Below are 24184 nucleotides of genomic sequence, written 5' to 3'. Positions count from 1 at the left end.
TTAGAACATATAATGGAAAAAATTTCATGTTTGAGCTTAAATGACAGCTTTTGTATATTTTCATTAATAATAATAACATCTTTAATTTTCGAATAAAAAGAACATTTGGAAGAATTACCAATATAATCTGACCAAGTTTGTAAGTTCACATCTTTTACTCTTTGTTTAAATAACAACATAAACAGTTTTATATCTCCAACACTTTGGTTTTCCCATACATATCCAAATCCATATGAAAATAATAGTTTTTGAATTTTCGTACACCAGTTTATTTGTCCATTTTCATTCATTTTGAACATCATACGGTAGCATTGTTTTGGTAGTCTGCTATCATCAAGGTTTTGTAGACTTAGAAAATATTTAATAGGCTTGCACATATAGTTTACGTAGAGTTCATAACGACCACATTCACCTCTTGCTATGTGATGATTAGTTTTTTTACCCATTCCAAGTAGCCATTTACAAAATTTATTTTGAACAGTTTCAATGTCTTTCACTTTATCTGTACCCCATATTTCCGCACCATAATAAAGTATTGGATCTACCATGGAGTCAAATAATTTAAATCCAAGACTTATGTCTCTAGTTCCAAGTTTACACATACAATGTTTTATCATATTTAGGGCTTTATCACATTGCATACTTAATGTTTTGCAGCAATAAGTCCATTTAAGTCTGTTGGAAAAATAAACTCCCAAATATTTATAGTAGCTGACCACTTTCAAAAGTTCTCCTTTAAAATACCATTTCTCATTAGAAGATAATTTTCCACCATTTTTAAATACAACAATATTAGATTTGTCCATATTCACAGTCATATTCCACTTATCACAATATTTTTCTAAGCAATTTAAACGTCTCTGAAGATCAATCGGAGTATCGGCTATAAGCGCAAGATCATCTGCAAACAGCAGCAGCATAATGTTATGAAAGTCCTCATGAATAAAAATGCCATTTCCACCACAATGTTCCATTTCTGTTGCCAATTCATTTATGTACATAGCAAACAACCATGGACTTAAGGTACAACCTTGTCTTACACCAAAATTACATGTAAAGGTATCAGATAGTCCATCTGCTGTTTTAACTTTAGCTTTAACATTACCATAAATATTTTGTAATAGCTTTATCATTTTACCATGTAAATTTTTACACAACAATAAATAAAATAGCTTAGAACGATTAATACTGTCAAAGGCTTTTGAAAAATCAATAAATGCACAATACAAAACACCTTTTTTCTTTGATAAATATTTCATTATAATACTACACAATATAAAAATATTGTCTACAGTAGAGTAACCACTACGAAAACCTGCTTGCTCTTCTATTATATGCTCATTTAAATCTGACCATAGTTTTAATCTATTACTTATTACACCCATAAAAATTTTACTCATTACAGATAAAAGTGAAATACCACGATAGTTACCACATTCATTTCTATCGCCTTTTTTAAACAATGTAATAATTATTGCTGTAGTCCAACTTTCTGGAAAAACACCTGTATGCAAAATTTTATTAAATAATTTTAATAATACTGGCAATAGTTGTGTTGATAAACACTTATACACTTCACCTGGTACACCATCTTCACCTGGTGATTTGTTATTTTTAAGCTTTTTAATTTCACTTAAAATTTCTTCAATAGTAATATCACTGTCTAAATAAGAAAAATTTTCCTCTTCATGAGCAATACATATACCACAATCAGTATTGTGAGATTTTACAAAATTGTCTACAAATTCAGAAAAGTCCTCCTCTTTATCTAATATTACATCAGGGTTCAAAAGGTTAGAAAAATAGTTTTTCCATTCATCACTAGAAATATTTGACCTAGAAATACTAGATTTAGTTATAACTGATTTTATCAATTTCCAAAATTTGCAACTATCTCCACTTTTAGCAACATTACATAGTTCAGTTCTCTTTTCTTCTTTGTATTGCTTTTGCTTATTATCACACAACTTATGAAAAGTTTGCTTTGTTGATACATATTCATGTAGTATGATACTGTCACTTGTTGCTCGGAAATCATTTAATAGTTTACATTTAATGTTTTTCATATTAACACATTCAGAATCAAACCATTCCTGATGCTTATAAACATTTTTACTTTGTTTGTTATTTTGTAATAAACCAGCTTCATTACAAATATTTTGCAAGTGAAAAATAAACACATTGGTAGCTTCATCTACACTAACATCTATCAAATCTATAGTGTTGATTAAATATTCTAACGAAGACGGTTCATCTATGAGATCCTTGCACAACTGAGATTTGTTACAGTTCCATTTATACCGTATATGGTTCTCTTTACATACATACACATCTTTTTCCTTTTCAGCACGACTTGTAACAGGAATCTTTAAGCAACATGAAATTGGTAAATGTTTTGACAAATCAACAGGAAGTACGCTAAAATGAGATATCCATCTGAATAAATTGTAGCTAGTAATTACATAGTCAATTACACTAGCCCCACTTGAACACATATATGTAAATTGCCCCTCTTTGTCACCATGTTTACGACCATTAATTATACACAAATCCTTTGTACAACACAATTGTAATAATAAACGCCCAAAATTGTTTGTAGTTTTGTCTTTATTTGTACGCTTACACTGAGATATATATGGTTTTGAATCATGGTCATTGTTTGTAATGTATTGAAGACCAGGAATATAGTTCGCTTTATCTTCTGTAACAAAATCGTTTAGTTCAGCGGTCCTGGAATTAAAGTCTCCAGCCAAAAATATTTCACATTCATCATACATTGATTCTACTTCAAAAAGAGCTTCATTTAGGATATCTATACCATTATTTGTATTCTTGTCACTGTAAAAAATTGAGTTCTCAGGTGGTATATAAATAAATACCATTATTATTATTTTGTGTTCACAGTTAAATTTAAGGAAAACCATATCCTTGTAATGCTTTAAGATTTGTGACACTTTAAATATTTTTATAATATTTTTTCTAACTAACACTAAAACTCCACCTGATGCTTTGTTGAAAACAGAATTGTCACTTGAGCGAATACTTTCATAATAGTCAAAATCACAGAACATATTTACAAATTCACCTTCTACTTTTTGAAATGTTTCTTGGAAGCTAATTATATTGTGTTTTTCAACAATCATATCAATGGATTTTCTGTCTCTATTTAATTTTGTTTTTAAACTTTCTATGTTCCATGAAACAATTTTTAATAGAATATCTGAAGAGTCACTGTTAAGATTAAAATCAGTTTTATTTGTACAGTACCGTGGACCTTGACCGCATCCCTATTTGCTAGGAACTTCTTCTATATCTTCTGTTATAAAGTTAAAAGTAAACAGTTTACTGTCTATCAAAAGTTTGTCCTGACGCATTGATACCTTACTACCATTTTCCCTTGCAGCCAGAAGAAACGGGCTTAATTTTTGTCGCACAGTCCTTACATTTGGTGTGAAATCTTCAGCTATCCTATATGTTTTATCCTGTTTTAGTACCTCCTTCGCTTTTTTCAGTATAGTATTCCTGTCCCTCATGCTTAAAAATTTTACTATAACAGGCCGCTTGCTATCTGTGCCCCTGACACGACTAACATGCTCGATTTGAACGTTGTCAGCAAATTCTTTACCCAGGTCCAGAACATGTACCAAGAAACCCCTGATCTTTGACTCACACTCTACCCATGTCTCCCTCCTAGAACCATTGCTAGCACCTGGGTTATCCGACTCATTTTCTTGTTCTCTGCTTTCATTATATGCTTTATCATCGACACCCATAAATAACAAGTTATTTTTCCTTGAAACTGCCTCAAATTTTTCAACCTGGTTTTCTAGAGTCGTTACCCGTGTTTTAAGCTTGTTGTTTTCTGTTTGTAGCATGTCTATCTTACTGTCAATTTTATCATTCAATAGCTCTATGTTCTCTTTTACACTTGTCATCTCTGTTTTCATTGCGATAACATTTGTTGATATAGTACACATTTCTGACCTTATTTCCTGAAGAGTTCGACTAAGTGAGTCGCTTGAATTGTCTCCCTTATCCCATGAAAGTTTCGATTGTGATAATAATCGTGTATTCGGTCTTACATCTGTTGTTGGGGGAGGACCAGGGTTTAATTCAACATCTCCGCTTAGTAGTAGAATTATACTAATACAAAAAGTTAATCTCAATAGTTGTTTTAGCTTTGTAGGTTGACTTGGGTTTGACAACATGGCGGGATATTTGAAAATGTTTTTACACACTGGTTGATAGAAAGAACCAATTCTCATTCTCCACTGATTCAGATCACATCCCATCTTGAAATTGTAGTATTAGATGGTATTAAATGGTGAAAATAGTAAATTTGCCACTCTGTTTATGGTTACAATTGACTAAAAGTTCGATTTTTTTTCACTGATATTTTTCTGACTTCCGTTCTTTTCCCTGTAGGTGGCGTTTCCAATTTATATTCGAATATCGTAGTTAAGATTTTAATACTTATGCTTATATTATAAAGATTTTTTAAATATGATTTTATAGAATACATTATTTAATCTTTACTCATTGTCTCTTCTTTCCAGTTGTTGTGTATAATCCCTGACATTTTTTTACGTGATTATGCATAATTTCTAAAAATCCCTAATTATACAAATTTACTGTAACAGTACAACAGCTAATATAAAAGTAAAGAATGGCTTGATATAACTTATATCAGCAGGTTAAGAGTTTTGAACTTGCTTTCAGTAACTTCGAGCATTCTTTAATTTCTTTATTATTGTTTTGACTTAACATTTGTTTTGTATCTTTTATATCAGAATTGTAAAGTTACATGTTTTAAAGTATTCGTCAAATGCTGACTGTCTTGTACGTTGTTATTCAAACTTTTTTATTCCACTGTTGGAATTATGAAAAGTGAGAAGAACTGAGATAAAAAAAAATACTTTAATTCCGCCACATGTCCACGTGTGCCTGTACAAGTAAGGGGTTATCTTTTGTTATATCTAAATGTTGTTTTGTTTTTTCGTTTGGTTTATAAGTTTTTCATCATTAAGGAGATTTCGTATCGATGGAAGATCTTTAATTTATAAACTATTAAATTCACACACGTGCATCTTTTATATACTCGGATCGATTAACAGTTACTATATTATATAACCCTATGCCTTGTCTATTGCTGAAGACCGTTGGTTGACCTCATAATTTTTTTTTTTTGTTTTTTTTTCTCTCGTTTGTAAGCTGTCTCGTATGTGTATAACCTCACATCTCTTTTTATTCATAATCCTTAATATCATAAGAAGAAACAAGCAAAAAAATGTCACTTTATCTGAAAATGTTGCTCTACTCACAGTTTTTGTCTCGAGTCGACGAAGTCGTAAAAGCGAGACTTAAGCGTGTTGTTGCAGGAGTCAGCGGCGGCGGCGTCAATAATGTATTAGTTTGTGATTAGGTCAAGTTTATGGGGAACCACTCGTTAAAGGTTAATGATATTATAGGTATGCAGTTGTATTAGCATTTACACATCTCATTTCCGTAGAGACTAATTGGCCCCGTCCCCTCAGTCATGGTATATTGACTCAGAAACTTTTGCTTAGTTTACATGTATCAGTTTGTGATTAGGTCAGTTTAAGGGGAACCATTAGGGATAGGTCAATGATATTTGGTATGCAGCTGTATAAGCATTGGCACATCTCATTTCCACGAAGATTATTTTGCCCCGCCCCTTCAGTCATGGTCTATTGACTTTGAAATATTTGCATAGTTTACATGTATCAGTTTGTGATTATGTCAGTTTAAGGGGAACTATTAGTGGTAGGTCAATGGTATTTGGTATGCAGATGTATTAGCATTGGCACATCTCATTTCCATGGAGATTGTTTTGTTCCCCCATCATGTCATGGTTCATGGACTTTGAATGTTTTGCATCATTTATATGTTAAAGGCTGTGATTAGATCAGTTTTTTTTAAAAAAGATGAACATCGAATGTTAAGTCAATGATATATGGTATGCAGCTGTATTGGCATTTGCAACTCTCATATACAACTGCATGTACTATTTGCACTAAAAGTCTAAATGTATTTTTTTTATTTTGAAATATTTTAATTATTTGTATAGGACAGATAAAAACTGCAATAATTCAACAAGTGTGTGACAAATGGCTGCGAACGTCTTCAAACAAATGAATAGACTAAAAAAGACACGTGTATACACGATAGTTATCATAGTCAACAATTTCCATTCTGCTTGAAATTTGTGGAATTTTCGAGTGCATCAACCTCAACTGCTATATATTAAGGGGAAACGGGAACAAAAAATAACAATGATAGAGGTACATCAATGATAAGATATTATACTTTTATACCGGACTTGGGACGTTAACTAATGTTCATGAAATAAGAGGGAGAAAGGATAAAAAAGAACACTTTTAAATATCCAGAAATTCTCGTTTTTTCTATTATTTCAAACTGCCGTAATTTTACAAGTTGTTATTTTGTTTTTATCACTTAACAAATTTTCCAGTCCCAATTTAATTTATAATATCTAAATTAGTGCGTATTTTACCTTTAATAATATCATATGAATTAATACGGTAGATAAAATACAAAAACAAAATCTAGAAATGTTTTACCTTTACGAATGTTCATGTTTTATTAAAACTATGTTTAAAATTCCTTTTGATCTCCGTTAACGTCGTGTACTAGTTTGTAGTAAAGATATACATTAACATGACTAGTTATGTAAACAATACTTTGTTGTCATCGAAAATTAATGGATCATAACCTAATCTTCTCAAGTTACAATACACAGGAGAGCTTTGTGTGATGTTAAAAATAGATTGCTAAATTCTAGTAATAACAATATGTCGGCCGTCTGATACACACAAAGATAAGTGGCGATCTTCTAAAGAAACTGTACTGTGAGTAATTCTTTTGATTCTTTACGATAGTTGATTCCTTTAACATTGCATTTGTTCGAAACATTGGAACTCTTACTATCATGTGTAATTTATCTACAGTTTGTATAATTTCTTGCACGGGACTCTACAGTGTATATACCATATTACTTTCTAACTGTTTTGATTCGAGCGCCGTTGGTGAGTCTTATGTAGACGAAACGCGCGTCGTGCATACCAAATAATATCTTTAATGAATTATTGCAACCACTGAGTCGATGCCATGGCTGGTGGACGTTTCATCCCCGAGGGTATCACCAGCCCAGTAGACATAAATATCATTGGTTTGTTCTTTTTCTGTAAATTTACTGTTTATAAAATGTTTAATTGTTAGTAACATTAAGGTTTGCCTACCCACAGGCATAGATTGCCTTAGCGGTCTTTAGCATAATTAAATGCTCTTCAACTTTGCATTCGATTTGGCCTTCTAACATGTCTAACCAGTGGCGGATCCAGAACTTTTCATAAGGGGGAAAGGGGGGGGGGGGCGCTACTCCAGTCGTGCTTCAGTGATTCCCTATATAATCAACCAAATTTTTCCCACGAAAGGGGGGCCCGGGCCCCCACAGCCCCCCCCCCCCCCCCCCCCCCCCTTGATCCGCCTATGCTAACTGTTGCGATTCGATCGCCAACGATGAGTTTTGTGTCGACTAACCACGCGTTTGGCGTACCAAATTATAATAGAAAAACAAAGGATATGGGGTATCCATCCATGACACAAAATCAGTACATTAAAAAAACACACAACAAGCAAAGGAACAGCGCTTTTATTGCTGTTCTTCATCTCAAAGTCACAGTGTGGCCTTCAACACGGAGCCAAAAAAAAAACCCAAAAAACTCTCACCTCACTGCAAGTTTAAGACGGCCCCTAGCACCGACTTTATCGGAATTCTTTGCAAAAATAAATTTGGATAGACTTTGTAAGATGTAAGCCTGGTATCTTTGATGAGTTATTACACCGGGGAATAATTTTATTAATGAGATTTGTTGTATGCTGAGCTTTTGTTTCTGTATGCATAATGTGACTCGTAATTTAATATGGCGCTGCAAAAAAAAATCTTCAGTTCCCTGTAAACTGTATGAAAGGAGAAGTGGGGTAAACGACGAGAAGGGGGGGCTAAAAACAAAAAATTACGAGTTTTAGAGTTCTTTGTTTTATAGTTCAGAATTTAGCATAGATCGTGAAACAAGTTGGATAATCACATATTGAATTGTCAAGACTAAAGTTGCAGCATTTGTTGTGTATTTCATACTATTTTGTGCATTTATTTAAGCAAGGGGGAGCGGAATGGTGTAAGTTGTTCTTCTACAGTATCACTAGCCTATCAACACTGATGTTGTGAATTCGAACTACGCACGTGGCAGGTGTGTTCGATCTGAATTTACTAGGATTGCTTGTTTTCCTGCCGAAGGCCGATGGTCATCTACAGACACCAAGAAAGCACGATAAAAACTGGCCGCCACGATATAGCCAAGAGTGCTGAGATTGCATTAAACGCCAACAATTAATAAATCATATCAAGATTATATTTGCTGGAATTTTTGTCTTTTTGTTTTGTATGACTGTGATGTGTTACTTTTTTGTTTTATTTTTTATGTTTGTGTTTTTTGTTTTTGTTTTTAAGGGATAAAAGTGCCACAAGATACACAAACACTAGCTAAACTCTGCACAATAACTACACCACTAATAGTCGTTACATTTAGAAGGACAAATACTAACTTTTAGCCATGGCATGGGCAGTTTGTTTTTGATTTATGAGTTTAAATATCCCTTTGGTATTTTTCGCCTCTCGTTTTGGATAACAGGTATAAGGATATTCTGAATAGCTTTATAGGTTTTATTTATTAATAAATTATGTTATTTTGTTTTTAGAAGATGGAAAAGTGCGTTGGAGATTTCTACAATATACCAACTGTTTCAAAATTAAAGTGTTCTTTTCATCATAAAACAGTTATGATCAGTTTAAAGCATTTCCATGAATTTTTGAAAAGTAAGCATGATCCAGAATGTGGCAAAGAATATCCTAGAAAATTTAACGTTAAGAAAGAACTCGGCAAACATTCAGATTCTATCAGAATACATGGAGAGATATATTTCAGCATGTCGGCGTTAATCCGTTACATGTTTCATCATTCAAATGAGTATAACGTATGTAGAAGTACGGTGGATGATATCATCATGGGTTTGAGGGTTCCAAACTCAGACTTTGAAGTATCAGACGATGAGTTGAAAATAGATGATTCGGCAGAAATGAAATATGAAGACTCGATTTGTACGTCAGATTCTGGTCCAATAGACATACAGCTCAAAGACCACCAAGATCAAGCTGGAAGGGTATTGTTCTTTTTTCTCACTTTGCAGAATTGCCTTGTGCTACAAAAACATACAAGACACATTTAAATAGCGGGCTTGTATTGACCTTTTGTACACTCTCTTAAATTCTGATTTATTGTGAAAGCATGATTCCACTTGCACTAAGAAGTTTAAATTTTAGTGGTATTTCGCACCTAGCTATCTTTGGTAATATTGTTAAAAATTTAACCAATATAAGCATAGCATTTCCAGGCTTGAGTTGTTTTTGTTGTTACTAGACAAATTGATAATTATAATTATACTATTGATGTGAAGTCTTGAGTCTAAGACTACTACAACACATATTTATATTTGTTTCAGAGGTTTGTATATTAAAAAGGGACGGTGTGAAAAAATGCCTTTTCTGGCTGCTAGACAAAAATGTCACCGGGTATTGATAGAAGCAAGGTCGAAAAAGTTAGCCTCAGTCCAAATGTACACGCTAACTTTTAAAACCATATTATGAGCAGGCGTCTTTTTCATGATATGTGTGTGTCCAAAACGGTGTGTGTATTTTCTTGTATCAAAAATGAACCATATGAGGACGGACTGGTTAAAAAAATACTATTAAAAATCGAATATTTCTCCACATGTTTGGAACAATCAGCAGGGGCGGATCCAGTCATTTTTAAAAGGGGGTTCCAACCCAGGATAAAGGGGGGGGGTCCAACCATATACCCCCATTTAAATGCATTGATCGTCAAAAAGAAGGGGTTCCACTGATCAGACATTAGTCCATGCTTACTAGAATAAATGCATCGAACATATTTTAATTGCTAAAGTTTTTTAAAGTTCACTTTGTGCGGACGTCATGCAACGTTTTTTTCCGACGGTAAATTTTACTTTTTTTCTCAGGATACATCAACTGTTGATATATAATGTGACCATTTTGTGCATATTTAAATATATATTTACCTATGTTGAAACACGTGCATAATGGCAAATTATAAAAGTACAAATTATTTATAGGCTAAGAAAACTTGGAAGGTTTCTGCCGGGTTTTTTTTTGCAAACAGAATGGGTGCAATTTGGTTTCTGTAGAAGTATTTCAGAATTTTTCATCATTTTGTCATTTTCTAGGTGAAAGGACTCATTGTGTTGTAAACGAGGAAAATATGTTATTTTTTGTATTTAATTCTAACCCGAATAATTCAGTCGTTATATTCCACTGCTCTACGATGGCTACATTAGCGAGTGGGAGAGTCGATCACGGGGAGGGACTGAATTATTCCGGTTAATTTAATTCTTAAGTTATCTTAATGTGTTTTAATTGACAATCCGAGTAACGCGGGTTGTTTTTTGTTGTTTTTTTTAACGATCTAATATTCACCGCGATATAGCCTTTTTGCGCTGATACGGCGTAAAGCAAACCAAAATCAATCAATCAATAACGACTCAATGACACTCGAGACCCAAAAATTAAATTAAGGTCGCCATGCGAATCAAGATTTTGTTCAAAGGCAAACGAAGAAAAATCTTCGGAAAAAATACTCTTGCTGAACCGTCATTGTCTTGAAGACTATAAAAATGTCATTTCCTGCATAATTAAACTACAACAAAGAATCGTTAACAGATTGAAATCTTATAATTTTACTTAAGTACGTTTATATGTAAACTTTTCATAACTTTTATGTGGATATTTCATACTTTTGTCATTCAAAATTACCATTTTTGATTCAATAATGTATGATATCGATATGGGACGACCGGCCTAAATATTTTAGTGCTTGACCACAAAACACAAATTTCGTTTGTACCAATATTTCGGTTCAATTAATTTTTTGTCAATGGAATGCACTGACTCATCGGACGAACACAATTTCTGCAATTGAATTACAGTGAGTTGACTACCATGAAAATTCTGTCATAATTCAAATTTGTAGTTGTATTTCTAGAGTAAATTAAATAACGTGAGGGTGACTTGGGTATAGAATCATGGTCACCTTATTCTTCATTCAAACAGAAGTAAAAACCTTGTTAAAGTGAGGCATCTGTTTGGCTGTGCAGGATGTGTAATTCAGGGATCACCATAACCTATTGTGGACGCGTCACCTATTATTGATGTGTAGTATGTTATGCCAGATATTTGAATAGATTGATTGATTGGTGATTGCTTTACGCCACATCAGATATTTGAATAGAAGTGGCTGACTAATATAAGTCATCGAATTAAACATTATTGTATTTATAGGATACAAATGTACATTTTTGTGCCAAATAGAAACAGATCAGTAGGATAGAAATGTAAAAAAAGAAATGTAATGAAAACCAAACATTGTACCCTGCGATCAAAAGACCATCTCTTTGAAGTCACTTCACTTCTCCCCATCAGTTTCATATGATTCTAAAGTAGTGGAAGCCCTGCCAACTTGTCACATGCTTGTTATCAGTCATGTTTGGAGAATTTCACTTCCATATATGCCACCATGGAGCAAAACAATGCCATTTTATGCATCAAATATATGACCACAAAGTGAGAAACATACAAAAATGTTTCAAATTGATGGTGGAAAAAAACATATCAACAAAAAACAAAAAAAAGAAGATGGAATTCCTTTGAAGTACAACCAAATATAAAGGTTTGGGGATCCCGTCCACAGCCAGATTCCACAAAAAAAGATACATGTACCTACCTACATGCCCTATTTTGAAAATTGATGGAATGATAAACACACATATGTTCTTATTTGGCCTGATCATAAGAGATGCATGTAGCATGATGTTAAATTATTTCTTAAAATCAGTTCTTTGTAAACACACAGCTTGGTCTAACAAAAACATGTCTGTGTTTAGTTTGCTTGCTCAATAATTCTTGTATCAGGACTCAGGAGGTCAGGGTTTAAAATGTGTTTTGTCACACAGGCAAGCAAATACTGTGTCTTAACAGACATGACAGAGTCCCATTTTTTGTACATTAACACCAGACCACCTGTAAGTAGGGAACCTACATGTATTGCATACTCTCCAATGCTTGTTTTTTTTTAAATCCTCTCCTTTGATACTGTTGTTGTAACCATTCTCGTTCAGAGAATCTTAATTGATGTCCAAATATTGAAGACTCAAAAACTTGAATGTTTTATATTCATATTTTTATTGTAGAAAACTGTGATGAAAAAGAAAACTAAACCTAGGAAAATAACACAGGATGATATACCTGATGAGGATAGCTTTGATTTCATCAGTGATATTGTAGATGATGACAGTGATTATGATTTCCCTGTTGAATTGCCAAACAGCTTATCAGCATTCCAGAATGGCTGTAAAAATGAGTCCATAGAACTGCAAAACGGGGAGATTGAGAGGCTATCAAACGAAGAAAGTTCTGAAGGACAAAATGAAAAATTTGTTTCATTAAATGGTGTTAAAAATGAAACTTTTACAGATGGTGAACCGACAGAAGAGAAAAATGAAGTTCGGAATTTTTCATCAATATCTGAAACTGCTGATTCAAATGATGCTATCCCAAATAGATTTAACATGGACCCGGAATATCAATATGTACTTGAAACTGGAGAAGTACCACGAGATCAATATGATGCATACGATCAATTTGGCGAGGCCTGTCTTACATGTAATTTATGCAGTAAAAGATTTTCCACGCCTGGTAATTTGAAGACGCATGTTCGAACACATACTGGTGAAAAGCCATATTATTGTCAATTCTGCAACAAACGGTTTACAACAAAGGGAAATCTTGATGTCCATGTTCGCACACATACTGGAGAACGACCCTACAAATGTCATTTCTGTGACAAATATTTTTCTACTATTGGTAATAGGCAAGTTCACATGAGAACCCATACACAAGAACGACCATTTACATGCAGTTTATGTCACAAGCCATTCAGCACGAAAGCAAATCTGCACACCCATATGAAAACTCATTCTGGTCGCAGGGACCATGAGTGTTCATTCTGCGGGAAAGCATATACAACATTAGCTAACTTGCAGACTCATATGAGATCCCATAATCCATTTCTGCAATCATTCCTTCCAAACGAATCGTCAAATCCAAGTACAAGTGAAGCAGAACAGAATCAAATAACAAATGGTTCAATGAATCTTGGCATAAATAACTTACTGCCAAATCAAGCTCTTCTTGGAAGCATGAACTTGAATCTATTTAATCCAGCATTACTGTTACCAATGGGCATGCCACTTGGTATGAGTGGATTCATTCCACCAAATATTCTTATGAACAATGGACAGAATGCCAGTTTAGATTTAACAGGAAAGGAGGATAAGAAGACAGAAGGCTCTCAATCAAAACCAAACTTCTCTGCTTCATCCTCCTCTGCAGACATGGCAGATGGTAAAAAAGAGTCGTCACTAAAAAGGCCACTAGACCAAGAGGAGAGTTTCAGAGCAAAATCCATGAAGCAGGAAAACTCTGGAGACATTCCAAATGGAATTTTGCCAAACTTGGCATTCCTTAACCACATAAACATGATGAATAATTTTGCATTTTCAGTTTCTAGTCAAAATAATTGATCTTAGCCACATAAAAAGTAAATTTTTTCTTTTCTTGAAAATTTTAGGTTCTTTAGATAGGGATTTTTTTTTAGTAAAGTGACAGAAATAAATAAAAAGTTGCAATGTATAACAATACTTGACAATGAAAATCTAAAAATCAGAAAAAAGAAAAAACAAACAATTTTTTTAGAAGGAAGCTTTTATTGTGGGTATGTATAGTTAGGGAGAGGGTTAACAAAGTGTAGTTGTATATTTGCCCTGTACTTATTCATACATAGATCTCCTGTGTACACTACATGTACATGATTATTCAAAGATAAAAAAAAATTCTGGTTTCTTTCTTGAATAATCATTACATTGTATATATTGTAATATGTTTTGTGAGGTTAAAAACTAGATACTTTTCAATCTATCTCAAAAACCTGAATCAAAATGAAATTTCTGAAGAAAGTCATAATTGTTAATTTTTATTTCTAAAGAAAGCTTAAATGCACAAATAGTAGACATTGTCATAGTTACATTTTTTTTAGAGTAAGATACATAAATTTACATCATGTACATGTGCATGTAACTGCTAAATATCATGATTTATATATTTGGATAAGATAAAAAAAATGTTATATTGTAATTTTACACATTGCATTTTATTATACCTAAAGCATTTATCTTTGTTTTTGTGTATAGGGCATTTTTGTTTATTTTACAATACACACTAGCAATAAGAACTAATTACTGATGTTGATGATTTTTCTCTGTAGATCCTGGTGATTCATTGTTTTAGTAATGCACTCTGGAATATCACTTTCTACATATATATTTCTCTGGTATCTAAGACAGGATTGTAAGTTAAATCAGAGTGTTAATTATCATTTCAAATCACCAGCTACATGCATGTATCACCCTGTTTCAGAGTGATAAACTGCACACAAGCAACAATGATCGTCTTGTAAATTTTACTATAGCATAAATTGAATAAAATACATAAAACAAAAAGAAGAGATGGTAATTAAAGTATTCATGACTTGAACTTCTAATGTTTCTGCATTTAAACCTCATGATCTAGTCATTGTTTTATCTAAAATACAACTTTATGACATGCATGTCAAATGTTTATATTTCACAGTTCTGTCACTGGTGTAACAGAGAATATAAAACATTAGTTAAAAATTCTCATCCCTCTCTCAGATTTATTTCAGAGAAACTTTCTATGTACATGTATCACTAGTTAACACTGTTATCACACTTGTTTTGTGGTGATAAAGACAGTACATGCATGGAAGAACTTAAAAGTAAAGTGTGATTTCCATGCATTATGAACGGAACTTCGACCTGAATAAGGCATTTCTACCTATTTGCATGATAACAAGAACTTTTTTCATGAAAATTATCCTTAACTACGTTCTTTTTGTTTAGTTAAGGAACTTATCCAGCATTTAAGAATTTATGTCTACTACATGTATGTATATTCAACTTGTGTTGATTAATTTCTGTGTTTCATATGCATTTATACCAAAACTTGCATGTTTTAATATCGACAGGGATAAAGCAATCATTACAATAAGTTCTGCAGTTATTTATTATGCCCCCGCCGTAGCGGAGGGGTCATAATAAATAGAGTTATGCCCCTTTACAAATGGAAAAATTGCTGAATTTTTCATTTCCGTTTTCTAACTTTAGTTGGCCTCAACCAAATTTTATGAGACATATATATATACAATGCTTATTACCACATAATACAGATCAAGTATGAAATTGGGTGGCATCACTTGTACCTTTCTTGAGTTATGCCCCTTGATAAACATAAAAATTGCTGAATTTTTCGTTTCCGTTCTCTAACTTTAGTTTGCCTCAACCAAATGTTATGAAACTTATACACAATGCTAATTACCACAAAATACAGATCAAGTTTGAATTTTGGTGGTGTTGTTTTTACCGTTCTAGAGTTATGCCTGTTTACAAATGGAAAAAATGCTGAATTTTTCGTTTTCGTTCTCTAACTTAAGTTAGCCTCAACCAAATGTTATGAGACTTATACACAATACTTATTACCACAAAACTCAGATCAATTACAAATTAGGGTAGCATCACTTTTACTGTTCTTCAGTTATGTCCCTTTATAATTTCATATGATATGCAAGCGGGGGCATCATCTGTGTCCCATGGACACATTCCCCATTTATTGTAACTTGGTTTGATTAAAATTATTCAACTTTGATTAACATTAAGTGACAATTACTGTACACAAGGTCATTTAGTTTTTGGTATTTTTGACTTTCCATGCTTGTTGTAGTGGGTTATTCACTCTGAAGTGGTGCTCCGTATATTCCATAGGTGTTATATGGCTATTCAGAAGGTTATCTGTGTAATCCCAAACAATCAACCTGTTTTATCCATTTACTTACAAAATCCAGAAAGGTTAAATTATCATGTTTGTACTGTAAAAAGATTGAATGTTTCTAGGTTAATCATGTTCAGTGATGTTTAGAGGATTGAAATCTTTGATTGTTTTATACAAAAAGATCTGACTATTATATACACATATACTACTTGTTTTATTATTTCTTGTAAATTTAATATTTATATCTTTAATAGGTATTTTATTTATTGACCATATTTATTGTGAATTTATTATTATGTAATGTATAAAAAGAGAATGACTTGAACTATTACAGTTGTGCTTCTCTGTCAATCCTTAAAGAATGAAAAGTATTATTCTCATCCTCCTTTCAGAATTCAAAAATAGAGCATGGAGAGAGAAGGATTTTCTTTTTAATATGCATGTATTTAGTAAGTTGTAAATTACAATGTCCCCCCTTAAGAAACATTAAAGATGATTTAGCATGCATTTTACCACTGATTTTTCTTACCTACTTGGCAAATAAATTTGGAAAAGACTATTGTGTTGTCTGGATGATAACTTTGATCAGTACCGGTGGCAGATCCAGAATATTGTGCAGAGTGCATCTTTTGATTTCTAAAAGAAATTGAAAATCTGAAGTTTTTCACAATTTGTATGATGTTTTAACATAAATTTTCCCAAAAAATTATCTATTAAGTATTCTGGAATTACATGCAACCTTTCAAAAATCCCGGATCTGCCGCAGAGTACCTTTATGTATGGATAAAAGTGCTTTTTGTCATCAAAAAATTTAGGTCAAGTGTTCACTATGAATGCTTCTGCATTGCAGGAGGTATGCAATACATCTCCCTTGGCAAAGTGGGAAATTAGCACCTCTTAATCAAATAATGCCCCTATCAGTTTGGAATATTAAAAAAATCTTAAGGTTTCATGATGATGTGTTTATGTACTTGAACCAAAAGTCACTTGCATTTCAAGAACTTTTTCATTTGAAAAACACAAATAGTTTCTCATTTTTGAAAACTAAATATGAATCTTTTATATTCAGACTTTATCATTTTTTCCAGCTAGAACATTTATGGACTTGTGAGATTCTGAATCCTCTATCAGCTGTGCTAATTATTTACCAGTACACAAGAAAAAAACATGTAACACACATATTATTTTAGTTTAGGGTCTTCAGGATAAGACAACCAGATCTTAGTATTTAATTGAATGAATATTTTATTTTTATAACCTTAATGTATATATACATGCATGTGTTAAGTTTTGCTAGACCACAATTCATTGTATGTGTTTAATTGTTTCCAACCTTTTGTCAGTATTAGAGAAAATAAAAAATTTTGTTACATTATGCATTTAAAAAGTTATATTTATGTATACAATACCAGATTTTTATAAACTTGTTTACAATAAGTACACTGAGCAAATTTGTTACATTGCTAGTCGTAACATGACCCATTTATAAATATATTGAGGTTATCTTTGACAGAAAATGCTAAGTTATGGATTGAATATTCCTTATCTCATTTTTAGGGGAAATTATTATACGCCTTATCCAAAGCAACACGAACTCAAGCCTATTCTGAAAACAAATTTATGAAACGGGGAGGATTTATTTCCCTGCATGACACGAACAAAGATAAATGTGAAGCTAACAATATTTGTTTTGGCCCAACAACATTTGAACATGATTGTATCTTAATCGTGGTCTATAGATTATGTTGCTATATTTTTTTTGGTATCCTTTTTAAATTGTTTTATATTAATCTCTGCTTGAGTGAAATTTTGATTCTTAACTTTAGCTGGTACTTTTTCTGAATAGATGCATTTGGTATTTTATATATTTATCTATCAAGAACATGCATCATAAATAAGATACAATAACTATTTTAGATGAAAAATTGATTTTGGTAAGATAAGGGCAATTGAGGGCCATATTTGGCCTTAATAAGGCTTACTTTTAGGAGTCAAATTTGGAAGATAGTGTTTGTTTTTATCATCACATTGAAACAACACAAAAAATATTCACAATTTCATGATTATGGTAACAAAATCTTGCTAAAATTTATTTTGATGGGAAATAAGTTTTTAATATTTATATATTAGCCATATACCACCATACAAATTAATCTCAATAAATATGTGGGGAGGTTGTTTTTCTTAATTTCTGAGATTTTATAAGGTACTTTGTCTATTCGAAAAATACTTTTTGTAATTTTCTTTGTGTAAAATACTATTTTGATAATATTGTAATTTTTTAAATGAAATGATATTTTGGGCTTGATATGACCCTGGATATTGTTTGTACTTTCATATCTTTCTTTTTTCAGACTCATATGCAAATATGTATTGTTGTTTTTGTCAATCTTATGACCAAATGTTTTGTTTTTCATGTATTTAAAAAAAATATCTAGATGTATATCTAGTGTATTACTTTTTATTCTTACATTCCAACATTACCTTAGCATTCAACATATTTTTTTTACATCCATTAGACATGATATTTTGTTATTGTTGTCTGTCTGTCCATTCAGGTTGCCACATTTGATATCTGAAATCCATTATATTGGATTTTATTAAGGACGGAATAATTGAATTGGGTGCATGGAAGACTGATAATTATCCAAATCTGTTTTGACGAAATCACTGAAAATCTTTTCACATTGAAGGGTTAATGAATGTAGACACCCTTTTAATTATTTTAAATGTTCATGTGTGTTCTGAGTTATGGAACTTGATTGACAGCAGAAAATTTTAAAATAGACGTAGATGGTTGTGTGGTGTTTCTGTTTTAGCAGTAATGTATATGGTCGTGCTCTCAATGATGTAGAAACGACAATGTATGACAAATTATGAAATTACTTAAATGTTGTTTAATGTGAATATAGATGTTTCTACTCAAAGTAGAGTTGATTGTACATTGTTGTGTTGAATGTTAAAATAGATTCTTGTGACCTGAACAAAAAAATATGTTGTTAATTGTATTGCATTATATGTAAATATGAAATAAGTGTAAAATATGTCATGATAAAATGTTTAGGCTGATGGTGAAAATTACTTCCTCATCTCCTTCAAATAAAAGTTATATTATAAAAGAATGGGTTATAACTGTCAAATGAAAATGACTTGTTCAGATACAATGATTCCTTGTCTCCTTCAAATAAAGTTATATTATAAAAGAATGGGTTATAACTGTCAAATGAAAATTACTTGTTCTGATACAATGATATCAGTGTTATTTCTTATTTTTAATTTCAGATTATTTGAGTATCTTATTTCCAAGACTGACATGTAAATTACAACTTAGTCGTGGACCAAATAATGCAGTTGTATTTCACTTTAGTGATGTTTACCTCTTTTGTTTTTTTTATCCTTTAATTTGTTGAAATCAACTAAATTTGAAGTTTCTCTTTAACATTATGAATATTTGAATTTTTATTTTACCATAACACTGCTAAAAGTCCTTTTATTTTTACATCAGACTACAAAGTAAATTTAGCATTTTTCAATCTAAGAAATTAAATATGCATGAAATATTTGCGACTGGACATCAAGCAATGATGAATTTCAGACCTTCAGATAAATCTTTATGTTAATGATTGGTAAGCTATATTTGATATTTATGATTGATCTTTCTAATATAGATTAGTTTGTTTTTGTTCTGTTTTATAACTTACAGCTAGTTTTCCGTCCAGGTAGTTGATATTTTTTTTAGAGATATAGATCTGTGTTTTTGGGTAGATTTAGTTTTTTCTTTTGATTTTTGTTTGAATGAAATTTTTTTATTTTAGTTTTTAATTTTTTAAGGTCTACTCAGAGGCAATTTTATCTAAATTGCATCACAATTTAAAAAAAAACCAACATTTACATGAAAGTTAGATGAATATATGTTCCTACATGAACAAGGAAAGCATGGAAATACTTGTTGTTTAGATGTATATTATGTCACATGGCAAGGAAAATATTGGCTTATATCATTTACTAGAATTCTGACAACACTTAAATAAAAACAAAATTTGAATTGGTTTTAAATAGATATCAAAAAGTTTTTTATTCACTCCCTAGCACTTTGAATTCCATATTTTGTATTACTCACAAATACTTTTATATTTTTGCCAAAAAAACTGTAAAATGTAAAATATGCCACACGTTATACTTATGAATTGTTGTTTATTTGTTGGTATAGTAATTAGATTTGTATATGTGTAGTGTTGTTGAATCCAGTAAGTAGAACATGTTAATCTTCCTTCTTTTAAAGCCATATAGATTTACAAGATATGGCTAGGTTTTTGTTGATACTTTGTTTTCCAAACTGCCGGTACATTATTGATAAAGAAGAATTTAAAAAGGGTTTTGTACCTGTTTTCACTGATTAAAACAAATATTTAAAAAAGCGTTTAGTTATTGGTCATATGGTTTATACCATATACCATTTGACAAATGCTTCCTTCTATTTGACAGACTAATTCATTTTGGGGGCCTTTTATAGCTGACTATGCAGTATGGGTTTTGCTCATTGTTGAAGGCCGTACAGTGACCTATAGTTGTAAACTTCTATGTCATTTGGTCTCTGGTGGAGAGTTGTCTCATTGGCAATTATACCACATCTTCTTATTTTTCTAATATACTGTTTCAGTATATATATATAATTAGGGTGAAATTGTAAAGTCTTTATTTGTTATTATCATTAACATCCTTGTACAATCTCACTAAAAAGATTGAAGACAGTATATTGACCTCTAGATGTCTTTTAATTTTTTATATGACCGTTTACGGGACGTATTATGGTATACCGTTGTCCGTCTGTTTGTCCGTCCGTCCGTCTGTTCGTTCGTCCGTCGTCAACATGTCAGACATTAACTCAAAAACGCTTTAACCAATTTGCATAAAACTTTGGTGAATTGTTTATATCTATTGACGTGAGCTCCCTTTCGTTTTTTATAAATTTTAGATTTTACGTTTCCGAGTTATGGGGTTTTATTCATTAAAAAAGGGGGATTTTCCAGTTTTCAGACAATAACTCAAGAATGCTTTCACCAACTTGCAAGAAATTGTGGTGAATTGTTTATATCTATTGACATGAGCTCCCTTTTGATTTTTATATATTTTAGATTTTACATTTTACATTTCCAAGTTAAGGGGTTTTATTAATAAAAAAAAGGGGGATTTTCCAGTTTTCAGACAAAAAAATCAAAAATGCTTTAAGCAGTTCTTATGAAACTTTGGTGAATTGGTTATATCTATTGATGTAAGCTCCGTTTAGAATTTTATAAATTTTACATTTTACATTTCTGAGTTATGGGGTTTTATTCATTAAAAAAGGGGGGATTTTCCAGTTTTTGGACAATAACTCAAAAATGCTGTCAGAAATTCTCATGAAACTTTGATGAATTATTTATATCTATTTATTGTAAGCTCCCTTTACATTTTCATAAATTTTTAATATGACATTGAGAATTAATTGAACTTTAATTGTTTATAGTCTGACAACAGATTTACTAAGTATTGCGCAACAGCACAGTGTATTGCACAACAGCAAGAAATCTTCGATTGAAAATAAATTCAATTCATATAACCAATTTCAAGTTCTTTGACTACATTTATTCAGAAACCTATAATATGTTAAATATTTAATACAATCCAAATTCAGACCTGTATCAAGCTTGAATATTGTGTCCATTTTTGTCCCAACTGTTCAGGGTTGGACCTTTGTGGGCGTGTCCAGCTGCGCTCAGCGAAGCAGTTTATTGTGTTAATGGGTCGCTGTCTCATTGAAAAATACCTCACATCTTTTATCCAAAGATATGGAGGTCAAAAGCAATGAGAATGTAACCTAACAATACAAGTTAACCAAATTAGGCAATTGTATTATTGCATGCAAGTATTCGTGTATTGTTGTTTCTTAAAATACATGAATTGAATTCATTGAACAACAGAAATATATAAACTATATATAAAAAATAATTTTCACTTCACAAAATACCCCTTGATAAAAGAATTAGTCTTCAAATTTGAAGGTAGCCTTTATAATGATTACCATAAAAAAACAATATTATATGGGTACACTGGCATTAGGAGGAAATATTCTTTATATTATTATGCACATATATTTGTTATATTTATCTTCAGATTATATGTATACCACATTTGCACTGTAATATTAAAATATTTCTCAGATAAAAATGTGCATGTCTTGTTACAGTTACAGGAAAATTATTGTGTGTAAAGAATACTTTCCTGTTATAAGTTCTTAAATGTGAAATTTTCTCTTAATTGTAAAAACTATAATTATGGTAGATTTTTTTAACTTTCTTAGTTATATAGATTTTTTTGGTTGACACATAGTGCTGTCTTAGTTTTTATAATCACATAATTTAAAAAAAGCAATAATTTTTGTTTATTTTATGGTTGTTATGATTTAATCTGAATATTCCTGAAAAGTATTTTGGTATATGAAAATTTCTGAATGCTTTTGCTTATCTAATATCAATTTTTTTCTGGAACATTAAAACATTTACCATATCTGTTAGTCCTTGGGGAAGGTGTGGGCTAATTTTGTCATGGTCTATTAAAATATATGGTGGGTTGCTGGTCCAACATATAAAGAAAGACAATATTGAGCTTGACCATTATCTATCAAAACCTTGAGTTACTTATGGTATAACCAAATTAAGTACAAGCAATAAACTCTCTTCTCATAGTAACATCTCAGTTATGAAAACAGTACAGATAGTTTCACCATTTTTCAGGAAAATTCAGTAATATAGTATTATTAAAATGATGGAAATAATGTTAATGTTGTGATGTAATAATTATTGTGATTTTTTTTGTAATACATTCACCTTTTAAGGTATTGTGTTAAAACAGTATTGAAATCAAGCATTAAATGAATAAGTAGTGAAACAGCTTTGTTTTTTTTTTATTGATCAGGACTCTTGTTTAATTCCCCCTACTCCACAGTATTCTTGTCCCAATCTTTCTTATGCTCCACCTAGGGGCATTATGTTTTTTGGTCCGTGCGTCTGTTTGTTCGTCCGTCCGTCCGTCCATCTGTCCTGCTTCAGGTTAAAGTTTTTGGTCAAGGTAGTTTTTGATGAAGTTTAAGTCCAATCAACTTGAAACTTTGTACACATGTTCCCTATGATATGATCTTTATAATTTTATTGCCAAACTAGAGTTTCACGGTCCACTGAACAGAAAATGATAGTACCCTCTTCAGGTTAAAGTTTTTGGTCAAGGTAGTTTTTGATGAAGTTGAAGTCCAATCAACTTGAAACTTAGTACACATGTTCCCTTTGATATGATCTTTCTAATTTTTATGCCAAATTAGAGTTTTGACCCCTACTTCACGGTCCACTGAACATAGAAAATGATAGTGCGAGTGGGGCATCCAAGTACTATGGACACATTCTTGTTCCAATTTGCTCCAACACTGCATAGTTACAATGAGCCAAACCAACACTATATAGTTACAATGAGCCAATCCAACACTGTATAGTATAATGAGCCAAACCAACACTATATAGTTACAATGAGCCAATCCAACACTGTATAGTATAAAGAGCCAAACCAACACTGTATAGTTACAATGATCCAAACCAACACTGTATGGTATAATGAGCCAAACCAACACTGTATTGTTACAATGAGCCAAACCAACACTGTATAGTATAATGAGCCAAACCAACACTGTATTGTTACAATGAGCCAATCCAACACTGTATAGTATAATGAGCCAAACTAACACTGTATAGTATACAGAGCCAATCCAACACTGTATAGTTACAATGAGCCAAACCAATACTGTATAGTATAATGAGCCGATCCAACACTATAGTATAATGAGCCAATCCAACACTGTATAGTTACAATGAGCCAATCCAACACTGTATAGTATAATGAGCCAAACCAACACTGTATAGTTACAATGAGCCAAACCAACACTATATAGTTACAATGAGCCAAACCAACACTGTATAGTTATAATGAGCCAAACCAATACTGTATAGTATAATGAGCCGATCCAACACTATAGTATAATGAGCCAATCCAACACTGTATAGTATAATG

At 31.8% G+C, this 24184-nt stretch overlaps 1 protein-coding gene across 2 annotated transcripts; it reads left to right on the top strand.

Moving 5' to 3' along the window:
* Positions 1-6706: 6706 nt before the first annotated feature.
* Positions 6707-23017, top strand: LOC127701132 (zinc finger protein 354C-like). Of its 2 annotated transcripts, XM_052204926.1 has the most exons (3): positions 6707-6890; positions 8800-9261; positions 12379-23017. In XM_052204926.1, exons 2-3 carry the CDS (start codon positions 8803-8805, stop codon positions 13768-13770), a joined length of 1851 nt encoding a protein of 616 aa, XP_052060886.1. In that variant the 5' UTR covers positions 6707-6890; positions 8800-8802; the 3' UTR covers positions 13771-23017. The 2 variants fall into 2 exon arrangements, with proteins under 2 accessions (XP_052060886.1, XP_052060896.1); XM_052204936.1 differs by lacking the exons at positions 6707-6890; positions 8800-9261 and adding an exon at positions 10825-10877.
* Positions 23018-24184: the final 1167 nt, after the last annotated feature.

Source organism: Mytilus californianus, unplaced genomic scaffold (genome assembly GCF_021869535.1).
Source record: "Mytilus californianus isolate M0D057914Y unplaced genomic scaffold, xbMytCali1.0.p SCAF_1, whole genome shotgun sequence".
Lineage (NCBI taxonomy): Eukaryota > Metazoa > Mollusca > Bivalvia > Mytilida > Mytilidae > Mytilus > Mytilus californianus.
This window is presented reverse-complemented; position numbering and strand designations above follow the sequence as displayed.

Excerpts from the sequence above, each read along its gene's own strand:
- LOC127701132 (XM_052204926.1), top strand. The coding sequence starts at position 8,803 with ATGGAAAAGTGCGTTGGAGATTTCTACAATATACCAACTGTTTCAAAA. Across the intron at positions 9,262-12,378 it reads ACCAAGATCAAGCTGGAAGG|AAAACTGTGATGAAAAAGAA; the intron begins GTATTGTTCTTT and ends TTTTTATTGTAG.